The 18,423-nt window shown below is 44.5% G+C and overlaps 1 protein-coding gene across 4 annotated transcripts in view; it reads right to left on the bottom strand.

The window, feature by feature from the left end:
- Positions 1–18,423, bottom strand: part of LOC111153613 (neurotrophic receptor tyrosine kinase 2) — a 318,559-nt gene that overhangs the window by 127,569 nt on the left and 172,567 nt on the right. For 2 of the 4 annotated variants that reach the window (XM_022512748.1, XM_022512749.1), the window contains 2 exons: positions 13,726–13,914; positions 9,954–9,982 (listed from right to left, as the gene is read on the bottom strand). In XM_022512748.1, coding sequence (XP_022368456.1) covers positions 9,954–9,982; positions 13,726–13,914 — 218 coding nt within the window. Of the gene's footprint in view, positions 1–9,953; positions 9,983–13,725; positions 13,915–18,423 lie in introns of those variants that run through there. The other 2 variants (XM_022512747.1, XM_022512746.1) reach the window with 1 other exon arrangement.

Genomic DNA, 18,423 nt, shown 5'->3' with positions numbered 1-18,423 from the left:
ACTTCTATCTGCAATTTTCAATATCATTCAGCGACCCACTGCCACTGGATTCCCGGATAGGACGTGACTTCCTGATTACACGCATTCATCACCTGCCAGAGACGTGCGGTTACATACGCTAAGCCGAATCTGAACTTCTCTCCTCCTCCCCTCTACCCCGCCCCATCCTGGACTTCCATTGTTAATGTTCCAGAAAGGGTAGTCAGAGATTTGTTCTATTTCATTTCATTGGGCAAATTTTCCATATTGGCAAATGGACCTCGGTTCATGCAGAAGCTCACACCGCCCCCATTCTAGGGGAAGCAAAAGATCCATTGGATTCTCTCCTTGGAAATATTCCAACCCCTTTCCTCTGAGATCTCATTCCAGTTAGTCTCTCCAAGACATTCTTGGGTGACCTCTCCACAAACCCCAAAAGGCAGTCCAAGCTCAGCACCTTGTGCTGATAGAGGCAAAGGAGGAGGACATTCAGGGGGCCTGGAGATCTCCAATAAACCATATTTTGATTGTATCATTATTTGTCACAATAGACTTCAAACTGCAGTTGAACAATTCATATTTGGGTCTTCTCTAAGCTATTGAGGTAATTAAGAGAGTAAATACTGGGGGCGCCTGTGTAGCTCAGTGGGTTAAAGCCTCTGCCTTCGGCTCAGGTCATGATCCCAGGGTCCTGGGATCAAGCCCCACATCGGGCTCTCTGCTCAGCAGGGAGCCTGTTTCCTCCTTCCTCTCTCTCTGCCTGCCTCTCTGCCTACTTGTGATCTCTATCTGTCAAATAAAATAAATAAAATCTTAAAAAAAAAAGAGAGAGAGTAAACACTGGGTCAGAAAAGAATGTGTGCGTTTTGACTAACCTCAACATTCTAGCTCCTCTGTGCTCTTCAAGCCCAGTGAAGACTTCTGAGGTTTTGGGGAACAGGTGTTACTATTTATTAAAAACAAGCATGAGGTACTGGTCACATATATGAATGTGTGTTGGCTCCTTGAGGTTCCTTGACCTTACAAAGCTCCTAACTGTGTTCTTCCAATGGAAGAAATGCCACTTATGAGTGCTGACTCATGTTTTTCAAAGAGACCCCCCCCCTCGCTGGAAGCTAAATATCTATAAGAATTTTGACCCCTTTCAACAAGGCAGTTTGAAAACGGGAATCTTTGCACAGAAAACGAAAGAATGAGTCATTGAGTGTAAGCCAGAAAAGCGACTCATCTGTCCTACGAGATGCTCACACGCAGCTGGCATCGAAATCGGTTGCCTGTGGAATGGCTGGGGAGAAGGCATTACTAGCCTCTGTGTCCTCTCGGGATCCCTTGAACAGGGTGACCAGGAGGGAACTGTGGGTGCCCCAACCCTCACAGCACTGCCTACAGAAACTCAGTAAATGTGTGCACCTCCCTTTGCTCCTAAAACACTTTGCACTCTTCGAACTCTGGCCTCTGAAAGACGGACATCAAGTTCACCTAGGAAACATGTGTTAATCTCAGAAGAGTGAAGGCATTCCAGAAAGAGTCAGAGGTGTCTACAGAATGGGGTGCTTTTCCTAGGAGTTTCTGCAATGAAACAAAAAAGGAGTGGAGAAGAGGAAAAGCTGAGATTTTATGTGATTTAAATGAAAGAATGAGGGCTGATTGTTCATGACTGTTTAGTATTTCTGGTAAGGACTTTGTGGAGAAAAGCTCACTGGTGAGCCAGCAGGCCCTGGGTCGATCGACCCTTATATCCGAAACTGGGCCTGGGAAAAGCGACTCCTGGCTCCTTTTTATACCAACAGTAAGTTCACTACCTGCCATATGGCATTCCCTGGCCTTCGTGTTTGAAGGTTAATACACTCAGCCCACCTTGATAAGCTCACATGAAAGGTGCAAAGGTGCAATGCCAACACTATCATTCCTCTCACAGAGTTAGAAAATAGCTAGACATTATTTTTGGAAAAGGTCAGCAGCAACATTAGCCTAGATGAAGGAGCCGCAGACTTTAGGGAGGCCGCTCAGGGCCTGAATATAAACTGTCCCATGTGTTCGGGGTGTAATTCAGGTTTGGTAATTCTCCTAACGTCGCCAGGCCCCAGTTTGCTCACCTATAAAACAGAGTAATAATATCTGTTCTGCAGCATTGACCAGGATTCCTGTTTTTTTCAATGTGGAAATGCCAGCTTATAGGGCCTGGCATGTAAAAAGCGTTAGATACTGCTTGTTTAATGATAGTAAAAAATGCAGACTTTACAAAAGGGGCTTGTGACATTAAAGAACAGGTTAAGTGAAAATGAACTATTTTAAATCTCAAATATTATATTTTTATTTCAGCTAATGTAATGCTAAAATTCCAAATATGGGAAAAGAAAATAATATCTAATAAATTTTTTAAAAGAATTTTACTTGTATGTTAGATTTTTATCTAATTTTCTTCCCTAGATTATTTCTCAAAGTTACCAAGAAAGGTCCCCTGACCCTCTTATCTTTTCTACCTTTTTGAAAGAATCTCTGTCTCTCTCCCTCTTTTTTTTTTTTTTTTTTTTTGGCAGCCTTGCTCATTTCCTCACTCTGGAGAGTCACATACAAAACAAACAATGCAGTGAGAAGATGAGAGTGTATGTGTCTCTGCAGATATTAATGCTGGTCATGCTGAGCTGACTGAGCAAAAGGGAGTGAGAGAAATATTTATCCAGGGTTGGACAGGGTAGAGGTGAAGAAGGTCAGTCAGTCCAGGAATACAGGAAGGGAGAGAAGACTAGACACTAATCAGCCCAGCCATTCATGTATACAAAACTGGGCTTTGTCATGGCGAGGTTTACACAAGATCCAGGTCAGAAAGAAGCCTGTGCCCAGGGACAAGCCTAGCACCGAAAGGAAAGAGATTGTCACCTTCTGCACAAAATTTAAGGAAAGGCCCAAAATTCAGTGATTGAGATGCATAATACTTTAATGCGGTATTTTTCAAAATAAAAATTAATGCAAACAGCGATAATGAAGAAAATAACAAGATTTTAAAGAAAGGCAGGATCTGACCCTGAACTTACAGGACTCAACTCACTTAATCCCAGCCCTCTCCGATCCATTTTTCTTTAAAGTTTTGATAGTTTCTTGCAGATTTTTTTGCATTTTTTTGTCCTTTATTTTTATATCATTTTTCTTTTTTTTTTAAGATTTTATTTATTTATTTGACAGACAGAGATCACAAGTAGGCAGAGAGGCAGGCAGAGGAGGGGGGGAAGCAGGCTCCCCGCTGAGCAGAGAGCCCGACGTGGAGCCCGATCCCACGACCCTGGGATCACGACCTGACCCAAAGGCAGAGGCTTTAACCCACCGAGCCACCCAGGCTCCCAGTATATTATTTTTCTTTTTAAGTAGGAGCCCAATGCAGGGCTCGAACTCATGACCCTGAGATGAAGAGTTGGATATTTAATGGACCAAGCCACCCAGGGGCCCCTATTTTTTGTCATTTATTATGGCATTAAAATATTATTTATCTTGATTTCCGTGATTGTTGGTGCCCCTTTAAATTCTGTGCCCTAGTGAGGCCCTCACCTGCCTTACCCTAGTCCTGGCCCTCCCTGGTGCACAGGGAGCTGCATGAAAGCAGAGAGAGTCTGCTTGGGAGCTCACTGGGAAGCAGTGGGGACAACCTCTACGCAGCTGTACCTGGTGTTTTTTGAATCCCCACACTCAGTTTATCTTCTCAAGTCCATGTAAGAATAATCATTGGTAGGTGACAAAAGCAGGCAATGGAAACACGGATCTCACACTTGTCTTTATTGGTAAACGTGTTTGGCTCTGAATGATCAACTACATCACAAATTCCAATACAACAGATCTCATTTCCATGTACATGTCCACATAATAGAGAATTCCAAGCTCCACTGCTCACTCACACATAGACAAGCCCTGGAGTCTCTGAACAGAGTAAAAGAATTTAAGTCACATTTTAGGTCTGCTCTCTTGCATCCGAGCAGAGAGGGAAATAAAGTGGAACAAAGTGTAGCAGTCCACAGAGACCTCTCCCGAACCCACCCCCAGACGACAATGCATCAGAGGGATCGAGGGCTGAGACCTGCAGGGCAAGGCAGCAGGCAGGCCTCTGGCCCCCAGAAGCTCACTGGCTATGGTGGGGAAGCAGGGAGACCTCAGAGAGGGGATGGGTGCAACCCAGATGTGGCATGGAACCAGCATCCATCTCCACTCAAGGCCCTTCTTTCAAAAGTGGGCAGAGGGTGTGGGCCCCATCAATTCATCATCCCCCATCAACCTCTTCCAGAGCTCTGCCCACACACAGAAACTCTGCCCTCAGTAACGCAATGGCATTGAAATGTTAACACCAACAGCCATACCCATGTGTCAGCTGTCAGACCAAAATCTGCCTAGGATCTACTTCAACTGGAACTTGGGGTGTGATGTGTAGGAAAAGGCAGAGAGTACACTGAGCCCAGAAGAGAAGCAGGGTTCAGGAAGTGAGGGACGATCTTACTCCCTTTGTTAATCTACCATCTTCTCCCTCCCCAAGCTCAGGAGTTCAGGAATCTAAGGGAGAGCAATCCATTGCCAACTTCTTACTGATGAAATGACTGCTCTCCTCTTCCCAAACCAATGTTGATAAAAGCCTAGCTGGGCTCAAAGAAAACCTTATATGTCAATAGAGGAATTTTTACCATCAAAGTCAAAACAAAAGCTCTAAGGAGGGAAACACCTTTGGGGAGAAACAAAGGGCCCTCTCTCAATAAGACTCCAGCAAGGAGACAGGAGTGGATCTGCTCCTGTGGGTATCAGCAAACAGCGCTGCTGGAAGTAGGAACTGGGAAGAAAATGTGCTCCTTAGCATCATGGTTCCCAAACCCCAAGAAGAAGAGGCAGAGTGGCAGCTTGAGAGGGGCAGAAGGATGGATACTTATGGTTCAGAAGGAATATATAAACCAAGAGAGAGACAGTATGAAGCCACTTAGTGCTCGACTAACAAAGGTAAGAATCTGAGTCCTGTCTCTGGGTAACAAGTTAATTTCTTTCTCTTCTTTTAGCAACAGACAGAAGGCCAACTTCTGTTTTTCCAAAAGTGAACTGTGGTCAGGAGCAAGGGTGGAAAGAGAACTGGGTATGAGGGTAGAAACGGATGTGGATATCCAACCTTCTTGGAGGAAAACAATTCAGGGGGCTTCTCCATGGTTCTGTCTCTGCGTATTTGACCAGCAGACATAGCGCATAATCTGCTCTAGAAAAAGCATTCTCTAACACGGAGATGAACTCTTTTGATATCATTAGGTAGCACAGGATCTTACCTTGTTCCCTCTACATCAACCACTTTGTTGGGACATTAGGACTATGGGACTCAGACTACATGTCCTCATCCCCTGATAATGAACTTGGTTTCCACTTTAACACACCCAGAAGATCAATGGCATGGTTCAATAATTGTGATAAGTAATAGCAACAGGATAGAGAATGTTGCTGTCTACCCATATTCATAGCGTGTACAGTAACCGATAAGAATAATTTAGACTCTAGGCATTAGCATTCGATTTTTATTTTCTTCCTAGAATTCTCCCCTCCCTACTGCCCCTGCTTCGATTCAAGCTCACACCAATCTCATCTCTTAAAAATGATAGGAATCTCTCTGATCTGAACTCATTTTTAGACTCTCTCAGTGTTAATCCAACCCTGACATACTTCTTAAGTCATACTATTGCTAGAGGTCCCCTTGCCAGAAACCCAGTGCAGGCCTTGATGCCCGAGTCACCAAAAGAGGAAGGCTTTCAGGGTAAAAAGTCTGGAGAACATCAGGCAGCTGGCTCCATTAAGTTTAGGTATGGCTGAATGGCTAAGGGGACATTCCAGCTTATCAGAGGCCCTTGCACAGCGTGGAGATCCTGGGTAGAAGAAATAATGGGAACTAATATGAGAATAGATAATGGGAAACATACTAGATGTAAGCAGTTAGGCCCGTAAGATTCAGTGCACTCAGGTCCCTGAGAGGAGCTAAGCGGATCGGGCTGATGACTAGGGGACAAAAGGTAATTGTCCGCTTCAGCTGAGCAATGAACCACATTTGGAGTCACTGACAGTGTTGACCCTAAACCAGCGCTGTCAACCTGCCTTGGCAGAACAAGGAGCCTCTTACTTCTGGAGTCTTCCCAGCTCGACACAGTCCTCATTTCCTCTATGACACTCAGCATGCGAGAGCCGAACACCTCTGGATTTAGGGTCCCCCTAGACCAGATCTGAAGTGGCCACATTCAGCCCCCCAGCCTACCTTAGCCCCCCGGGTCCCACCAAATAAATAGGAACCCTGAAACTGGCAATAATATACTCAGCGTGCTTCCTACAGACCTTCTGGCACAATCTACCCAGGGTGAACCATTACTACAGAACTAAGAACAAAGCCCAGTATAAGTAAAGGCAGAGGCAAAACCGACGGTATATCACAGGATGTTAAAAGGATAGTCACAGGACTGGAAAGCCACCCATGTATTCCAATGAGATCAGCTGCTATCTCTAACTGTTGGACTTATGGCTGTTTTTTTAACTTCATCTTTATTTCTTATGTTTTCCAAATTTCCTACTGTAGCCTATATTATTTATTTTTTATTTTAATGTACCTCATTTGGCGGACACCTGAAGCCTCTCTGGGAGTAACTAAGACTTAATTCTGTCTTACCAGCAGCAATCACCAGGCCTATACTTGCCCAGGGTGACCTGCCTAGGACAGGGTTCCTAGGAACCCTCTCCTTCCTGGTGGTCACTCTAACACCCACATTCCTTTTTCCTTTGGGCACAAGGACTGCCTTCTAATTTTCCCCTCTTTGAGGAGCTCAAGCATTGCAAAAGACACAGCCTTGTCTCAGCTGAGAGAGGACAGCAGGGACCCAACACGGATCCGCAAAGGGGGGTCCCGCTTAGGGGCTGGGCCCTTGCAGTAAGAAGGCCTTTGTGCTTGGCTACCAGGTTGAACGAAGACATAGTTCTCCCTCTACTTCTTTCCTGTCCCTAGTATGGAGCAAATTCGTCTTACCCGCTTTTCAAGGGAAGTGACAACGGCCAAGGAAAAGGACACTGAAATGAACAACTGTAACATGAGTGACCGGAAGGACAATGTGGAGAACTATAACGGGGGTAACGGAAGACGTAGCCCAGCCACGGTGGGTCACCTTCTGGGACTGGCAGAATGAGCAAAGACGGAGAAAATCCGCACATCACAAGGAGGAAACTGCTCTCCATCGGAAGATCTGCCATAGAGGATGGAGCATCACACCCCAGAAAACCTCCCATCGTGCCGTCTCGACTTAACCACAGGGAGCACTCAATTGCTCCCAGCAGTTGGGTCGTGGGGGCCTCCTAGCAACCTAGGAGGCTCCCCTGCATTTGTGTTTGCTGAGCTGGCCCCCGTCAACAACCTGCCGGCAAGTGCAAGGGTGACCAACCGGAAACCAAACTGGGAGCGCAGCTTGATTCCAGTCCCCCTGCTGGTCCCTGCGCTCTGGTGGGGGCTGGGGCAAGGCCCAGAATAAATGCATTAGGATCCTGCCTCTACTGGCAGGCTTCCAGGACATCACAGATGAGTTGGTGAAATTAGAGGGAAGTGTCTGTGGTTGGTGGGGGGTGGGGGGCCATGCCTAGATCCACCTCGGGCTGGTTGATGGTGTGGAAGTAAAAACAGCTCTGAGAACATCTCTGGGAGTGTCCCCCTCAATCCATAATCATTTTTCCCTGTTAGCCATTCGATGTAGGCTTGGAGTGGTTTCTCTAGAAGATCCAGGTAGCCTATGACAGGCTGGCATTTCTTTCTTTCTTCTTCTTTTTTTTTTTTTTTTGAGAACAAATAATATCACCCAGGGGTCAAATGCTGATAAAATGATGTCTCTTATCTCACTTAGTCCTAAGTGTGCTTGGAATGGGTTTGCTAACGCATCTTCATCTCAGTGGAATTTGTAACATGGCTTACATTTTAAATGTAATTATGCAGCATGTATTCATTTCCTTTCTTCTAGGGAACTCAAGTTGCTTTTTAAAGCATTATTTGATAGCTTCTTGCCATCTCCTCTGGAGTTGAAAAGAGAATATGATATCAAGCTGTTCTAGCTAGCAATGGGGAACTATGGCACCGAGAGGGAGACAGAATTAGACTGGGACCTACAGATTCGAACCATGAAGACCCCCGAGGGACGAGTTGTCAACCCCGTGTGCTGTAAACGAAGCTGTTTCTAAGGATCCGAAAATAACTGCATTCTCCCTCTGTCCTAACACTCGCTGGGCAGAATGGGCTATGCTTATTTTTAAAGTGCAGGTCACAGCCTTCAAAGGGATATAAACAGTTCCCCAAGCAGCTATTACTTGGCCGATTAAATGCTTAGAAGGAAGTATACTTTTTTTTTTAAAAGATTTTGTTTATTTATTTGACAAACAGAGATCACAAGTAGGCAGAGAGAGAGGAAGGGAAGCAGGCTCCCTGCCAAACAGAGAGCCCGATGCGGGGCTCGATCCCAGGACCCTGGGATCATGACACAAGCCGAAGGCAGAGGCTTTAACCCACTGAGCCACCCAGGTGCCCCGAAAATATACTTTTGAAAGACAAAATTAATAGGCAAAGGATAGAGAAGAGTGCTAAAGCAATTGTTTCTACCTGGTCTTAAATCCCATTCCTGACCATGGAAATTGACCCCAGGCACAAGCTGTAGGGAGGCTTGAAGATAAGCCCAGGGAACTCTCAGGAGCCTCATCCTTTCATCTAACAAGCTCTTGGGGTCCTGGATGTGATTCAAAATTTGTGCTCATGGGTACTCAAAGTAATGTTGCAAATATGTTTAAAACCTCCGCAGTTGTGTGAAAAATATTGCCTCCAATCCTCCCCTTATTGGCAACACGATGATGGTGTGGGAATGGCAGTTATGGGGAGCAGGAGGAGTGCCCTGTGCGATCTTTTCAACTACAGTGAAACACGCGCCTCGTCCTTATTATGTCTTATTTCCTTAGTCTTAGCTGGTCTAGGAATCTGTGCTCATCTACACAACTTAGCCTAATAAGCATGAAGCCAATGAGAAGACACACACACACACACACACACACACACACGTGAACTATAATACCTGGAGAAGTATGGCACACTCTGCAGGAAGTCAATAAATATCCATTTTTCATTGGAAGCAGACCAAAGGGAAGAAGTCGGAATTCATTATATGCGTCTGCTGCAGGGAGTTACAGCCCTAGGTACTCGCAGAGGGCATGCATTACAAGGACAAACACATACAGTGCATGTTCAGAGAAAGTTCTAATTTAATTCTGGCCCCAGGCCTAGGACCCTAGCTAATTTACAAGGCTGCTCTAGGAAAGACACACATTTGGGGATGACAGTAAGTCTATAGCATTTGCTTTTCTTGCAGGGGAAGCTATAACGCATCCCACCCTTCAAATGAACCCCAGATTGTTGATTCGGAGGGTTTTGCTGGTTAGTGGTTCTTTCTTTCTTTCTTTGTTTCTTTCTTTGTTTCTTTCTTTCTTTTTCAGCTCAGAAGGTGTATTTCCACTGTACCCTGTCAAAATCTTTCCCAGCAGTCAAGAAGAGGATAGCACACGGCTGCCCTTGAGCCGAGTTTGTGACTCCTACTGGGAAACCACCCCATGCTGTCAGATGATGTGGTTTTCAGACACGTCTACACAGACTAGTTGGATTAAAGACCAACTCCAGACTTGATGTTGCTGAGCCCCTCAGCTCCATCTTGCCATCCTGATTGGTCGAGGAGATGGATCTAGAGTTACAGTGGCATAGCACTTTGAGGGCTTAGTCATTAGAGCACACTGCTTTCTCTTTGGAAGGCAACTTCTTGCTTGGCTAGGTTATGGAAGCTAAGGAGTGACGTCAAGGTGTTGTCTGGCCACAATTTGCAGATAACCATAGAACTCTTCTCCTCCATCAGGCATGGATTTAGCCTCCTTTAGTTCCTGCAGTGACACAGGAGCCTCCAAATACCAAATTATTATCAGGCGGTCTTGGGGGAAGCTCTGGGCCCTGCAATAAAGTAGACAGACTTGCTATTGGAAAGTGCTCAGGAGCAATGCAGCCCTGTTCTGCTCGCTCTAAATTTCCTACCAACCATCTCTGGACTTTTTTAGTGAGTCCTCTCACAGAGCTCCTGAGAGTGGAAAAGTACTTCGGGGGATATAATTGATCATCCTTTGCTTAAGCAGTCTTACACATCATTTAAAGCAATCTGGTTTGATCCTCTTTGTTTTTTGTTTTGTTTTTAAAGTAAAGCTATGCAAGCATGGAGGCTGTGTCATTTTGGATGGGCCACTGCTGAGCGTTGTTTGCAAAATAAGGTGTATTAACTGATCTTTAAGGTTGGACTCAGAGGTCACAACCAGATGCTGGACTATGGACCAACTCCGACTCCTACTGACAAAATTTATTGATTCCACACAGTGTTTTAAATCTGAGGGAATTCATAGAAAAATAATAAATGCTGTTTTTGCTTGGAAAACGAGAGGACCTGGTAATAGCAGGCCAATGTTCTAGTGAGGTCTTCACTATGCCACATCATCTTTCTGACCCAGCCTGTTCCTCATATAACCTGCCTGATCCTATAGGTAATTAGTGGTTAGGACTCTTGCTCTGAACCAATCTATCTGGGTATGCTGTGATTATATGATCATATCTGTAACCACCGGTGTGCCCAACAAGACTCCCTGAGGGCAAAGAACACACTACCATCCTCACCAAATCTCTGGTTCTCTAGCATTGTAAAAGTGTTGTGGGTAGTCAATAAGTATTTATTGAATTGAACTTCACCTTCTATATTAGATTCAAACAATTCAGTGAAATAAGAATGGGACCATTCCATGTAAGATCATGCATCTATTCTAAAGCCAACATCTTTGAATAGCATGTTGATTTAGGAAAGAGAAGTAAATGTGCTGGTTTGTTGCCCATGCCTCTAATGGTGGTGTCCTATCCATGGGGTATTTTGCTGTAAGTATATGGTAAACGTCCTAAACTTTTTCTGAGATCTCCTTAAATTTGTTTTTCAAATGCAACATATCCAACTTCTTGGAAGACCTGTTCTTTTCTTTGAAGGTTAGTTTGTAAAAATATTCAACGGGATTCACTTGATTAAATACTAAGCTCCCAAAATTTCATGGGCCTCTAGCAACAAATCTCTCTGTATGTCAGTTCTATGTTTTTAAATATTTTAATTTCTGGATGACTACAACTAGAATGTTCAAAAAAAAGGGTTTTGGGGGGCGTCAAAAGCTTTTTTCTGCTAAATTGTTATCCAAATCTGGTGAAGTTGGCTAATATATTATTAAAAATATGTCTAACAAATAAACTACTGTGTAGGCAAGTTTAATAGGAGGAGAGCAAATGAAAAAGACTATGGTTTATCTTTACTTGTTATAAGTCTGTTGGTAATTAATATTTCAGTAATACATAACCACATCTGGCCAACAGCAAAGGTACACCATGTCCTTTGCTATGAAGTTCAACAGTTCCTGCTCTCTAGGAGCTTACAATCTAACCTAAATAAGACTACAGAAACACGTACACAAGGATGGCCAGACCCAGGACTTAACATGAGACAACAGATACATTGAAGATAAAGGAAAAAATTATGGGATAAAGAAGGACATTTAAGAAAGAATGAAGGGAAGGAAAGAAGTAGACCGCTTCTTCATTCCCATTTCTTTGAAAAAGATTCATGGAAGATGTGTGATGTTAAGTGTTCTTAAGATTATGAAAGAGCACATGACTTAATGCCTGGAAAGAAGAAAATTTCTTCTTGTGTAAGATGCTGGCTGAGTGGCTGAGAACCCTGAGCTGGGTAAGGACCACTGGGTAGAAGGGCCCCACAAGACTTTATAAGAAAGACAGCCAAATGAAGAATCAATGGTCTAGAGCCCTCTGGTGGAGGACAGAAACTCAGGGGAGGCTTCAAGTCTCCTGAGCTTGCTTCCCACGCCTTCTAAAGAGAGATGGCATAGAGTGGCAGAGCCACAAGTACAAGACTTCTCCAAATAACCAAAATGTGTCATGAAAAACCTTTGTAAAATCTCTATAGACTCTAGATTAAGGGAACCACCTTGAGAAAGCTTCTGTGAGACATCTTAGGGCCGAAAGCACTTCCAGACAGAACTACAGAGACTCAGCAGCCACTTAGCCCACTTTGTTTTTGGTTCTCATTTGTTTGTTTGCTTTCCTGCTCATTCGTTCATTTTCTCTTGTTGAATGTGTTGCGCTGATGCTATCTACTTGGTTAGAGAAACCAAAGGAGATCAAACGTTTGAGGATAGTTTATAATACAGCTTTGGGCTAGCTGAAGTAAATCACATAGCCTGGGTCTGATGGTGGCAGTCCCAGGGGTGGCAGGGGTGGCAAAAGACTCTCTTTCTAGGGAGCACAATCAAAATGATGACAGATTCTCACATCATAGGACCCTGCTTTACTTCATTCAATATTTGACTATTAGGCATGGAGGGTATTTCAAGGACCTTTGGAAGATACTTATCTCTACAAAGAATGCACATTTTAATGCATCTTGTTCACACCATAATGGACAATATTAGGATTAATAATAGCTTGATTTCAAACAATTTTTTTTATTTCAAGGAGCTCAATATTTCTCGTATATGCTATTCTATTTATCTTATCATATCACGTATTCAACTGAAAACTATGGTGGGGTCCAGTCTCACACATTAAAAGCTCATAATACTGTGCTTCCTAATGATTATATTCAAATCCAACATTCACCATATCTTGGGGTAAATTTGAATGAATAGGAGAAAATTACAGGTGTTTCCTTATATATGAAAAGATACCCATTGCTAACCCCCTTTGTCCTGTGAGAGGTCTTAGTGGAAAGTCAGTCCCCAAAATCTAACTTTGCAATTGTCCCACCTTTCCTCTAAGGCAAGGCAGGAGAACAGTATTTAAGATGGAGTAAGAACATGCCAAATAGAAGATGCCCATTCATCATTGTCAGGTGAGCCCCTGGGATCTAGGCCACCTGATGTTCTAGCCCTCATAGTCCCTTATTCATATATGAAGAAAGGCCTGCAGTTCCAATGGCATAAGCCTATTTGCCCACTGTGTTTTATTTTTTGCTTTCCATAAGGCCATGTTCCGTTTTTTATATCTGAGCAGTGGCTCTGAAGATAGGACAAGAGTCTTTGAGAGAAATCCCAAGCTTCTCAACAGAGGCTAATAGGTTATCTGTTGTGATGTCTCTTTCCTATTGTGGCATGATAACAAATCTCATACTGGGAAGAAGGACCGAACAAAGAATACAGATATACCCAAATCGATACCACCTGTGAGCAACACAGAACCTTGCTGACTACCAGCGCTGTATATTTGAATGACTTTCAGTAAATCAAATTTAAACCCCACCAATCACCTATCTTTTGTAATTGATGAATATCCTGTCTCCTGATACTTCTGGTTTCTGTCTCTATCTTTTCCAAGATAAGCATGCCTCGATTCCAGCTGTTTCACAGTGACAAATGGTTTGGGAAAATGGATCCCAAGAGAAGTCGGTATCCACCCACAGTTCCAAGCCCAGCAGGACACACACCCTGAGAATTCCATAAGCAGCGAACTAAAGGAGCCATTCCATAGGCCCAAAGCCCCACGAATCCTCAGACATTTCACGGCCCCCTCCCCCCACGGTCATCCTCGTCAGACACTGTGATAAACACGCTGATTGATACCACTGTGCAGCAAACAGGCCAGTAAGTATAAACAGCTGTACTTACATGTGTCTGGCTTGAGCTGACTGTTGGTAATTCCAAAGTACTGGGGATTTTCAATGACAGGGATCTTGGTCATTCCAATAATGACGGCATCGGGGCCACCCTCTGAAGATGACGGGGTGTTACTCCCATTGGAGATGTGATGAAGTGGGCTGGCAGAGTCATCGTCATTGCTGATAACCGAAGCTGGGCCTGGAGTTGGAAAAAAAATACACATTCTCCTATAATTTTTCCATTCCCTTGTTGAGCAGTTCACTCTTTTAAAGCGTACAACTCAGTGGTTTTCAGTATATTCAGAAAGTCGTACAGCTATCGCTATAGTTTGATTTCAGGACATTTTGATCATCCCAGTTAACAGTCACTCCCCAGGCCTCCCACTCCCAGCCCCAGGCATCTACAAATTTGCTTTCTGTCTCTGTGGATTTCTTTCCTGTCTCTACGGATTTATTCTGGACATTTCATAGAAATGCAATCATATAATATGTGACCTTTTGGAACAGGCCACTTTCCCTTAAGCATGCTTTTCAGCTTCATTCAGGTTGTAGCATAGGTCATTACTTTATTCCTTTTTGTTGCCAAATAATATTCCATTGTATGTATGTTACGTTCTGTGGATCATTCATCCACTGACGGACATTTGGGTGTTTCCACATTTTGAGTGTTACGAATAATGCTGCCATGAACCTCTGTGTATAAGTTTTTCCATGGACATACGTTTTTCATTTCTCCTGGGCGGAATTACCAGGTCATGTGGAAGCTCTCTGTTTAACAATTTGAGGAACTGCCAGACTGAGTTCCAAAATGGCTGCCCCATTTTCTATTCCCAAGGGCAATGTGTGAAGGTTCCAATGTCTTGACTTCCTTCTCTGGTAAGTTAATATGCAGCTTTGCTCTCTGTTCTCTGAACATCTTTAGAACACTCACTCATTGAAACTCGCAGCATGAGTGTAGGATTCCTGTGTCACCATATACTGAAAAGTGTCCTAGCAGTTCAAAGATCTGAGGGCTTTTCTCCACTCTTTGGACAAGTCACTTACCTTTTTTTTTTTTTTTTTGTACCTCTATACCCATTTAAATTTGTAAGATGTGCAAAAGAATATCTGCTTGTTCTTTATGAGACTCTAGATAGGGAAGTGCGTTATAAATTTAAAGGTGCTTCATGAGTATGAATTACTATTAGGTATTACTAAAGAAACTTACAACTGGTGGACTGAAATTACACCAGGTGGTCCTATTACTATGTTTCTCTTTCTGGATGCAAAATCCTTTCAATAACAGATCAAACCGTGGCAAAGTTGCCTGCTTTTCCTTTAGCCCTAATCTTATTTGTAGATCATTCCATGGATGTCTTTATACTAACACAATAACCATAACATTTTTCACACAAGACTTAAACTTTCTAGTCTCGAGTCTAAGAATGTGTGTGCCCATAAACAGGGTCTACTGTGTCTTGTCTAAACAATTTATCTATCGACCACTAAACCCAACCAGTCTGCAAACAAAACCAGATGCACAGTGACAAGGGTCAATGGGAAAGCTTCAAAGCAATTAAGGTCTCACTGGCTCATGATCCACACTCTACACGTGGGACATCAACAAACACCCTAGACATACATTACATGTGTTTCGGCAGCATGCTGAGTGGCTGCAAGGTCCCACGGAAGCAGACCACTGGCCACAGCCGCTGGCACAAGCCAAGAGAAATGTAGGAGGGAAAGGTAAGGAGGAAAAGCAAAAGACAGAATCGACTATCCGTCAAGGCAACTGTGTACCAGGGGGAGAAAAGACGGAATTGTTATCTGCTGAGTAAGGGATTGTGTTTTCATTCACTCACCCAGGATACAGGTTTCCCCACCTCCATCCTTCTCTACCCTATCCCTCTCAGTTAATTAAGGATTTCAGGGAGAGGCACAGCAATTTGAAAGACAAAAGTCATTGTGCCTTACCTTTTTGAGCCCCCTATGAAGGAAGACACTGATAATCCGTCCAGACCTCCAAGATGCATATTCCCCCTCGAAAGGGATTATCACAGTCTGCAATGATAACAATAGGACGTTCCCCAGCTAGCTGAATCTTCAACAAAGTACGCAGGAGGCAGCCAGCTGCTATTATAGGTAATTTTTTAAAGCATCTTCTCAAGGGGATGTACATTTCAGTTGCCTTTAATGACACGCTCTGGCTTAATTCTGCAAACAAGTCCTCACACAGCTAATTTAGAATCTGCAGAACGCTCAGAGTGAAAGCAAGCTCGCTGGTTGTGCTTATCCTGTGCCTAGCTCACCGGCATTAGCAAAGAGTGGAAATTCTGCCAAAAGTAGCTATAAAGACAAGTTCTTTCCAATATCCTTAACCATCCCTGTTTTATGATTTGCTTCCTGACAGGCTTAGATCACCCAGAGCTTAAACCCAGAGATGGAAAATGGAAATGTGTTATGTTAGGCTTTCTGCATCTTGCCAATAAAACCTTCCACCGCTGGCCCCCTTGCTGTGTTTCTGGCGCAGCTGTTTCCCCCACCCCTACCCCCACCCTTCAAGGTTACCCAAGCATGCTGCCGCCTGTGCTCCCCGAGGGCGGTACAGTCAAGGTCGCACATTTCTCAACGTTTACCCCCAGAAATGCAGGAGCTGTCATGTTCAAATACTCCACGTGCTGTCAGAAGGCCTGCGATATTTGCTTCTGGAGCCCTAGCAATCATTAGAGCGCACTGATCCTGGTTGCTTTCTTCTGTGACTCTCTCCTGGCCCAGGTCAGGCTATCAACATTCCTCTAGCATTTAATCATTTCGGAGGAAGCTTATATCTAGACGACAATGCCGAGATTCCTCTGGGAATTCGGCCTCTGAATCATCCGCCATGTCCACCGTGGAGCCCTTACTTACAGAGTAACAGCAAGAGGCTCATCCTTGGCTTTTCTTCCTCCACCAAAGGACACTCTTTCCTTCCCTTGGTTTCTCTGAGTAAAACCCCCAACTCCAAGGTAACACAGCCCAAGGGAATGGGCTCTCTGTTCGGGGAGGGGGGTAAAAAGTTAAGCATAAAGATGGCACAAAGCACCAGAGGTCATTCTTCAAACGCCCTTTCCCTTTGCCAGAAGGTCGCAAATCTGAGCAACATAGAATCTTCAACAATTTATCAGGTGGGATATTAATTCAAGTGCTATTTTCTTCATCATCTGTGTTCTAAATCCTGGAAGACTGATACGGCTGGCAGGGTTGCGGGGAGTCAGCCCATTTTTCTATGAACATTTTGATCTAATGGAGCACAGCATAGTTGGGAAGGGGGAGAAGCGCTCAGCAGGGACAATGAATGTCTATATAATTTGACAGCAGGCTGTCTGTGCCTATCACGGGGTGTGTCATTGTGTGTCTGTGCACCAGCTTGACGAGACACCACAAAAAGACAGAAGAAAAGTCAGGGGCACATCACAGAATGTTATAAGAAATTCATCTGAAGGTTTGGGGAAAAAAAAGAGTCTTCTAATATTAATAAAAAGTTTTAAATTGCTGGGTATGTGCGACTTGCTCAGTTTGGGGGGGGGCAGTTCTAATTACCGAGCTGACAAATATGAGCTATATCTGGAAACATTTTTAGCCCGTTTTTATTTTAATATATCTCAGGTGCAAAGAGACATTTTTCTTCCAACAGAGCTGCTTGGTAATGTGTTCTGCACATCTGAGTTACAGACATTTCTTTTTTCCCCCAAGGTTTATTTATTTTAGAGAGAGAGGGAGTGGGGGTGGGGGCACAAAGGGAGAGGAAGGGGAGAGGGGGAGCAAATCCTAAGCAGACCCTGTGGCGAGCATGGAGCCCCACTCGGGGTTCGATCTCACAGCTCTGAGATCCCAACCTGAGCTGAAACCGAGAGTCGGATGCGAAACTGACCACACCCCCCCAGGCACCCCAAGACTTACAGACATTTCTAAGCCTCACACTTGTTTTCCCATGATAAGAATTGCTAAAGGTCATCTGGGAAAAGAATTTCCTTCTCTCAAGACCAGCGATGTCTTTAAGGTAAGGGGAGAGACTATGGTTCTTGAGCAGCTGCATTAAGCCTTTCATACTCTGTAGTCTGCTGCTTCAGCATCCGGAGCCTCGCTGACCCTAAAGGAACTGCCCTTCCCAGAGACAGCCAGTTCCTAGAGATGGTAAAGAACTTGCCTGAGAGCAGACGTATCTTAGACCAGCCAACCCATCCTGAGTTTGCACCACCGTGTCAGGCTGTCCTATTCCGGGCCACTCTCCACCAGTCTGTCACCCTCAAGTCAGACACCGGGCAACTGAGAACTGCCTGTCTGCCCCAGAGCCCGCCCGAGTTCCTCAAACTGGCCGATCCTAAGCTCACTCACCCCCGTCCCACCCATTCCTTCCCACGGAAAGCACCATAAAGGCTCCTGCCCAGCCTTCTCTCCCTCACTCCCCCTGCCTCCTGCCCGACCCCAGGGCTCCCCCGGGAGTCTCCCCACAGGGCTATAGCTGCCCTCTTCTCTCAGGAACGGTGAGTAACACACTATCTCTCCCATGGCAGTCTTCCTCTGACCCGCTGGCCTCACCAGACCCGAAAGATAATACAGCCTCCATTTTAGAACAGCAGTGCCTCTGTCAGACTGTGGCTCAAAGCCCAATTCAGAAGAAGCATCTCTCTGCTGTGGCCTGAAAGGGTGAAGCCCTGTTTTTGAAGTTCTCCAAGAACGCACACCTCTC

This window comes from Enhydra lutris, unplaced genomic scaffold (assembly GCF_002288905.1).
Source record: "Enhydra lutris kenyoni isolate GAN:26980312 unplaced genomic scaffold, ASM228890v2 scaffoldscaffold33, whole genome shotgun sequence".
Lineage (NCBI taxonomy): Eukaryota > Metazoa > Chordata > Mammalia > Carnivora > Mustelidae > Enhydra > Enhydra lutris.
This window is presented reverse-complemented; position numbering and strand designations above follow the sequence as displayed.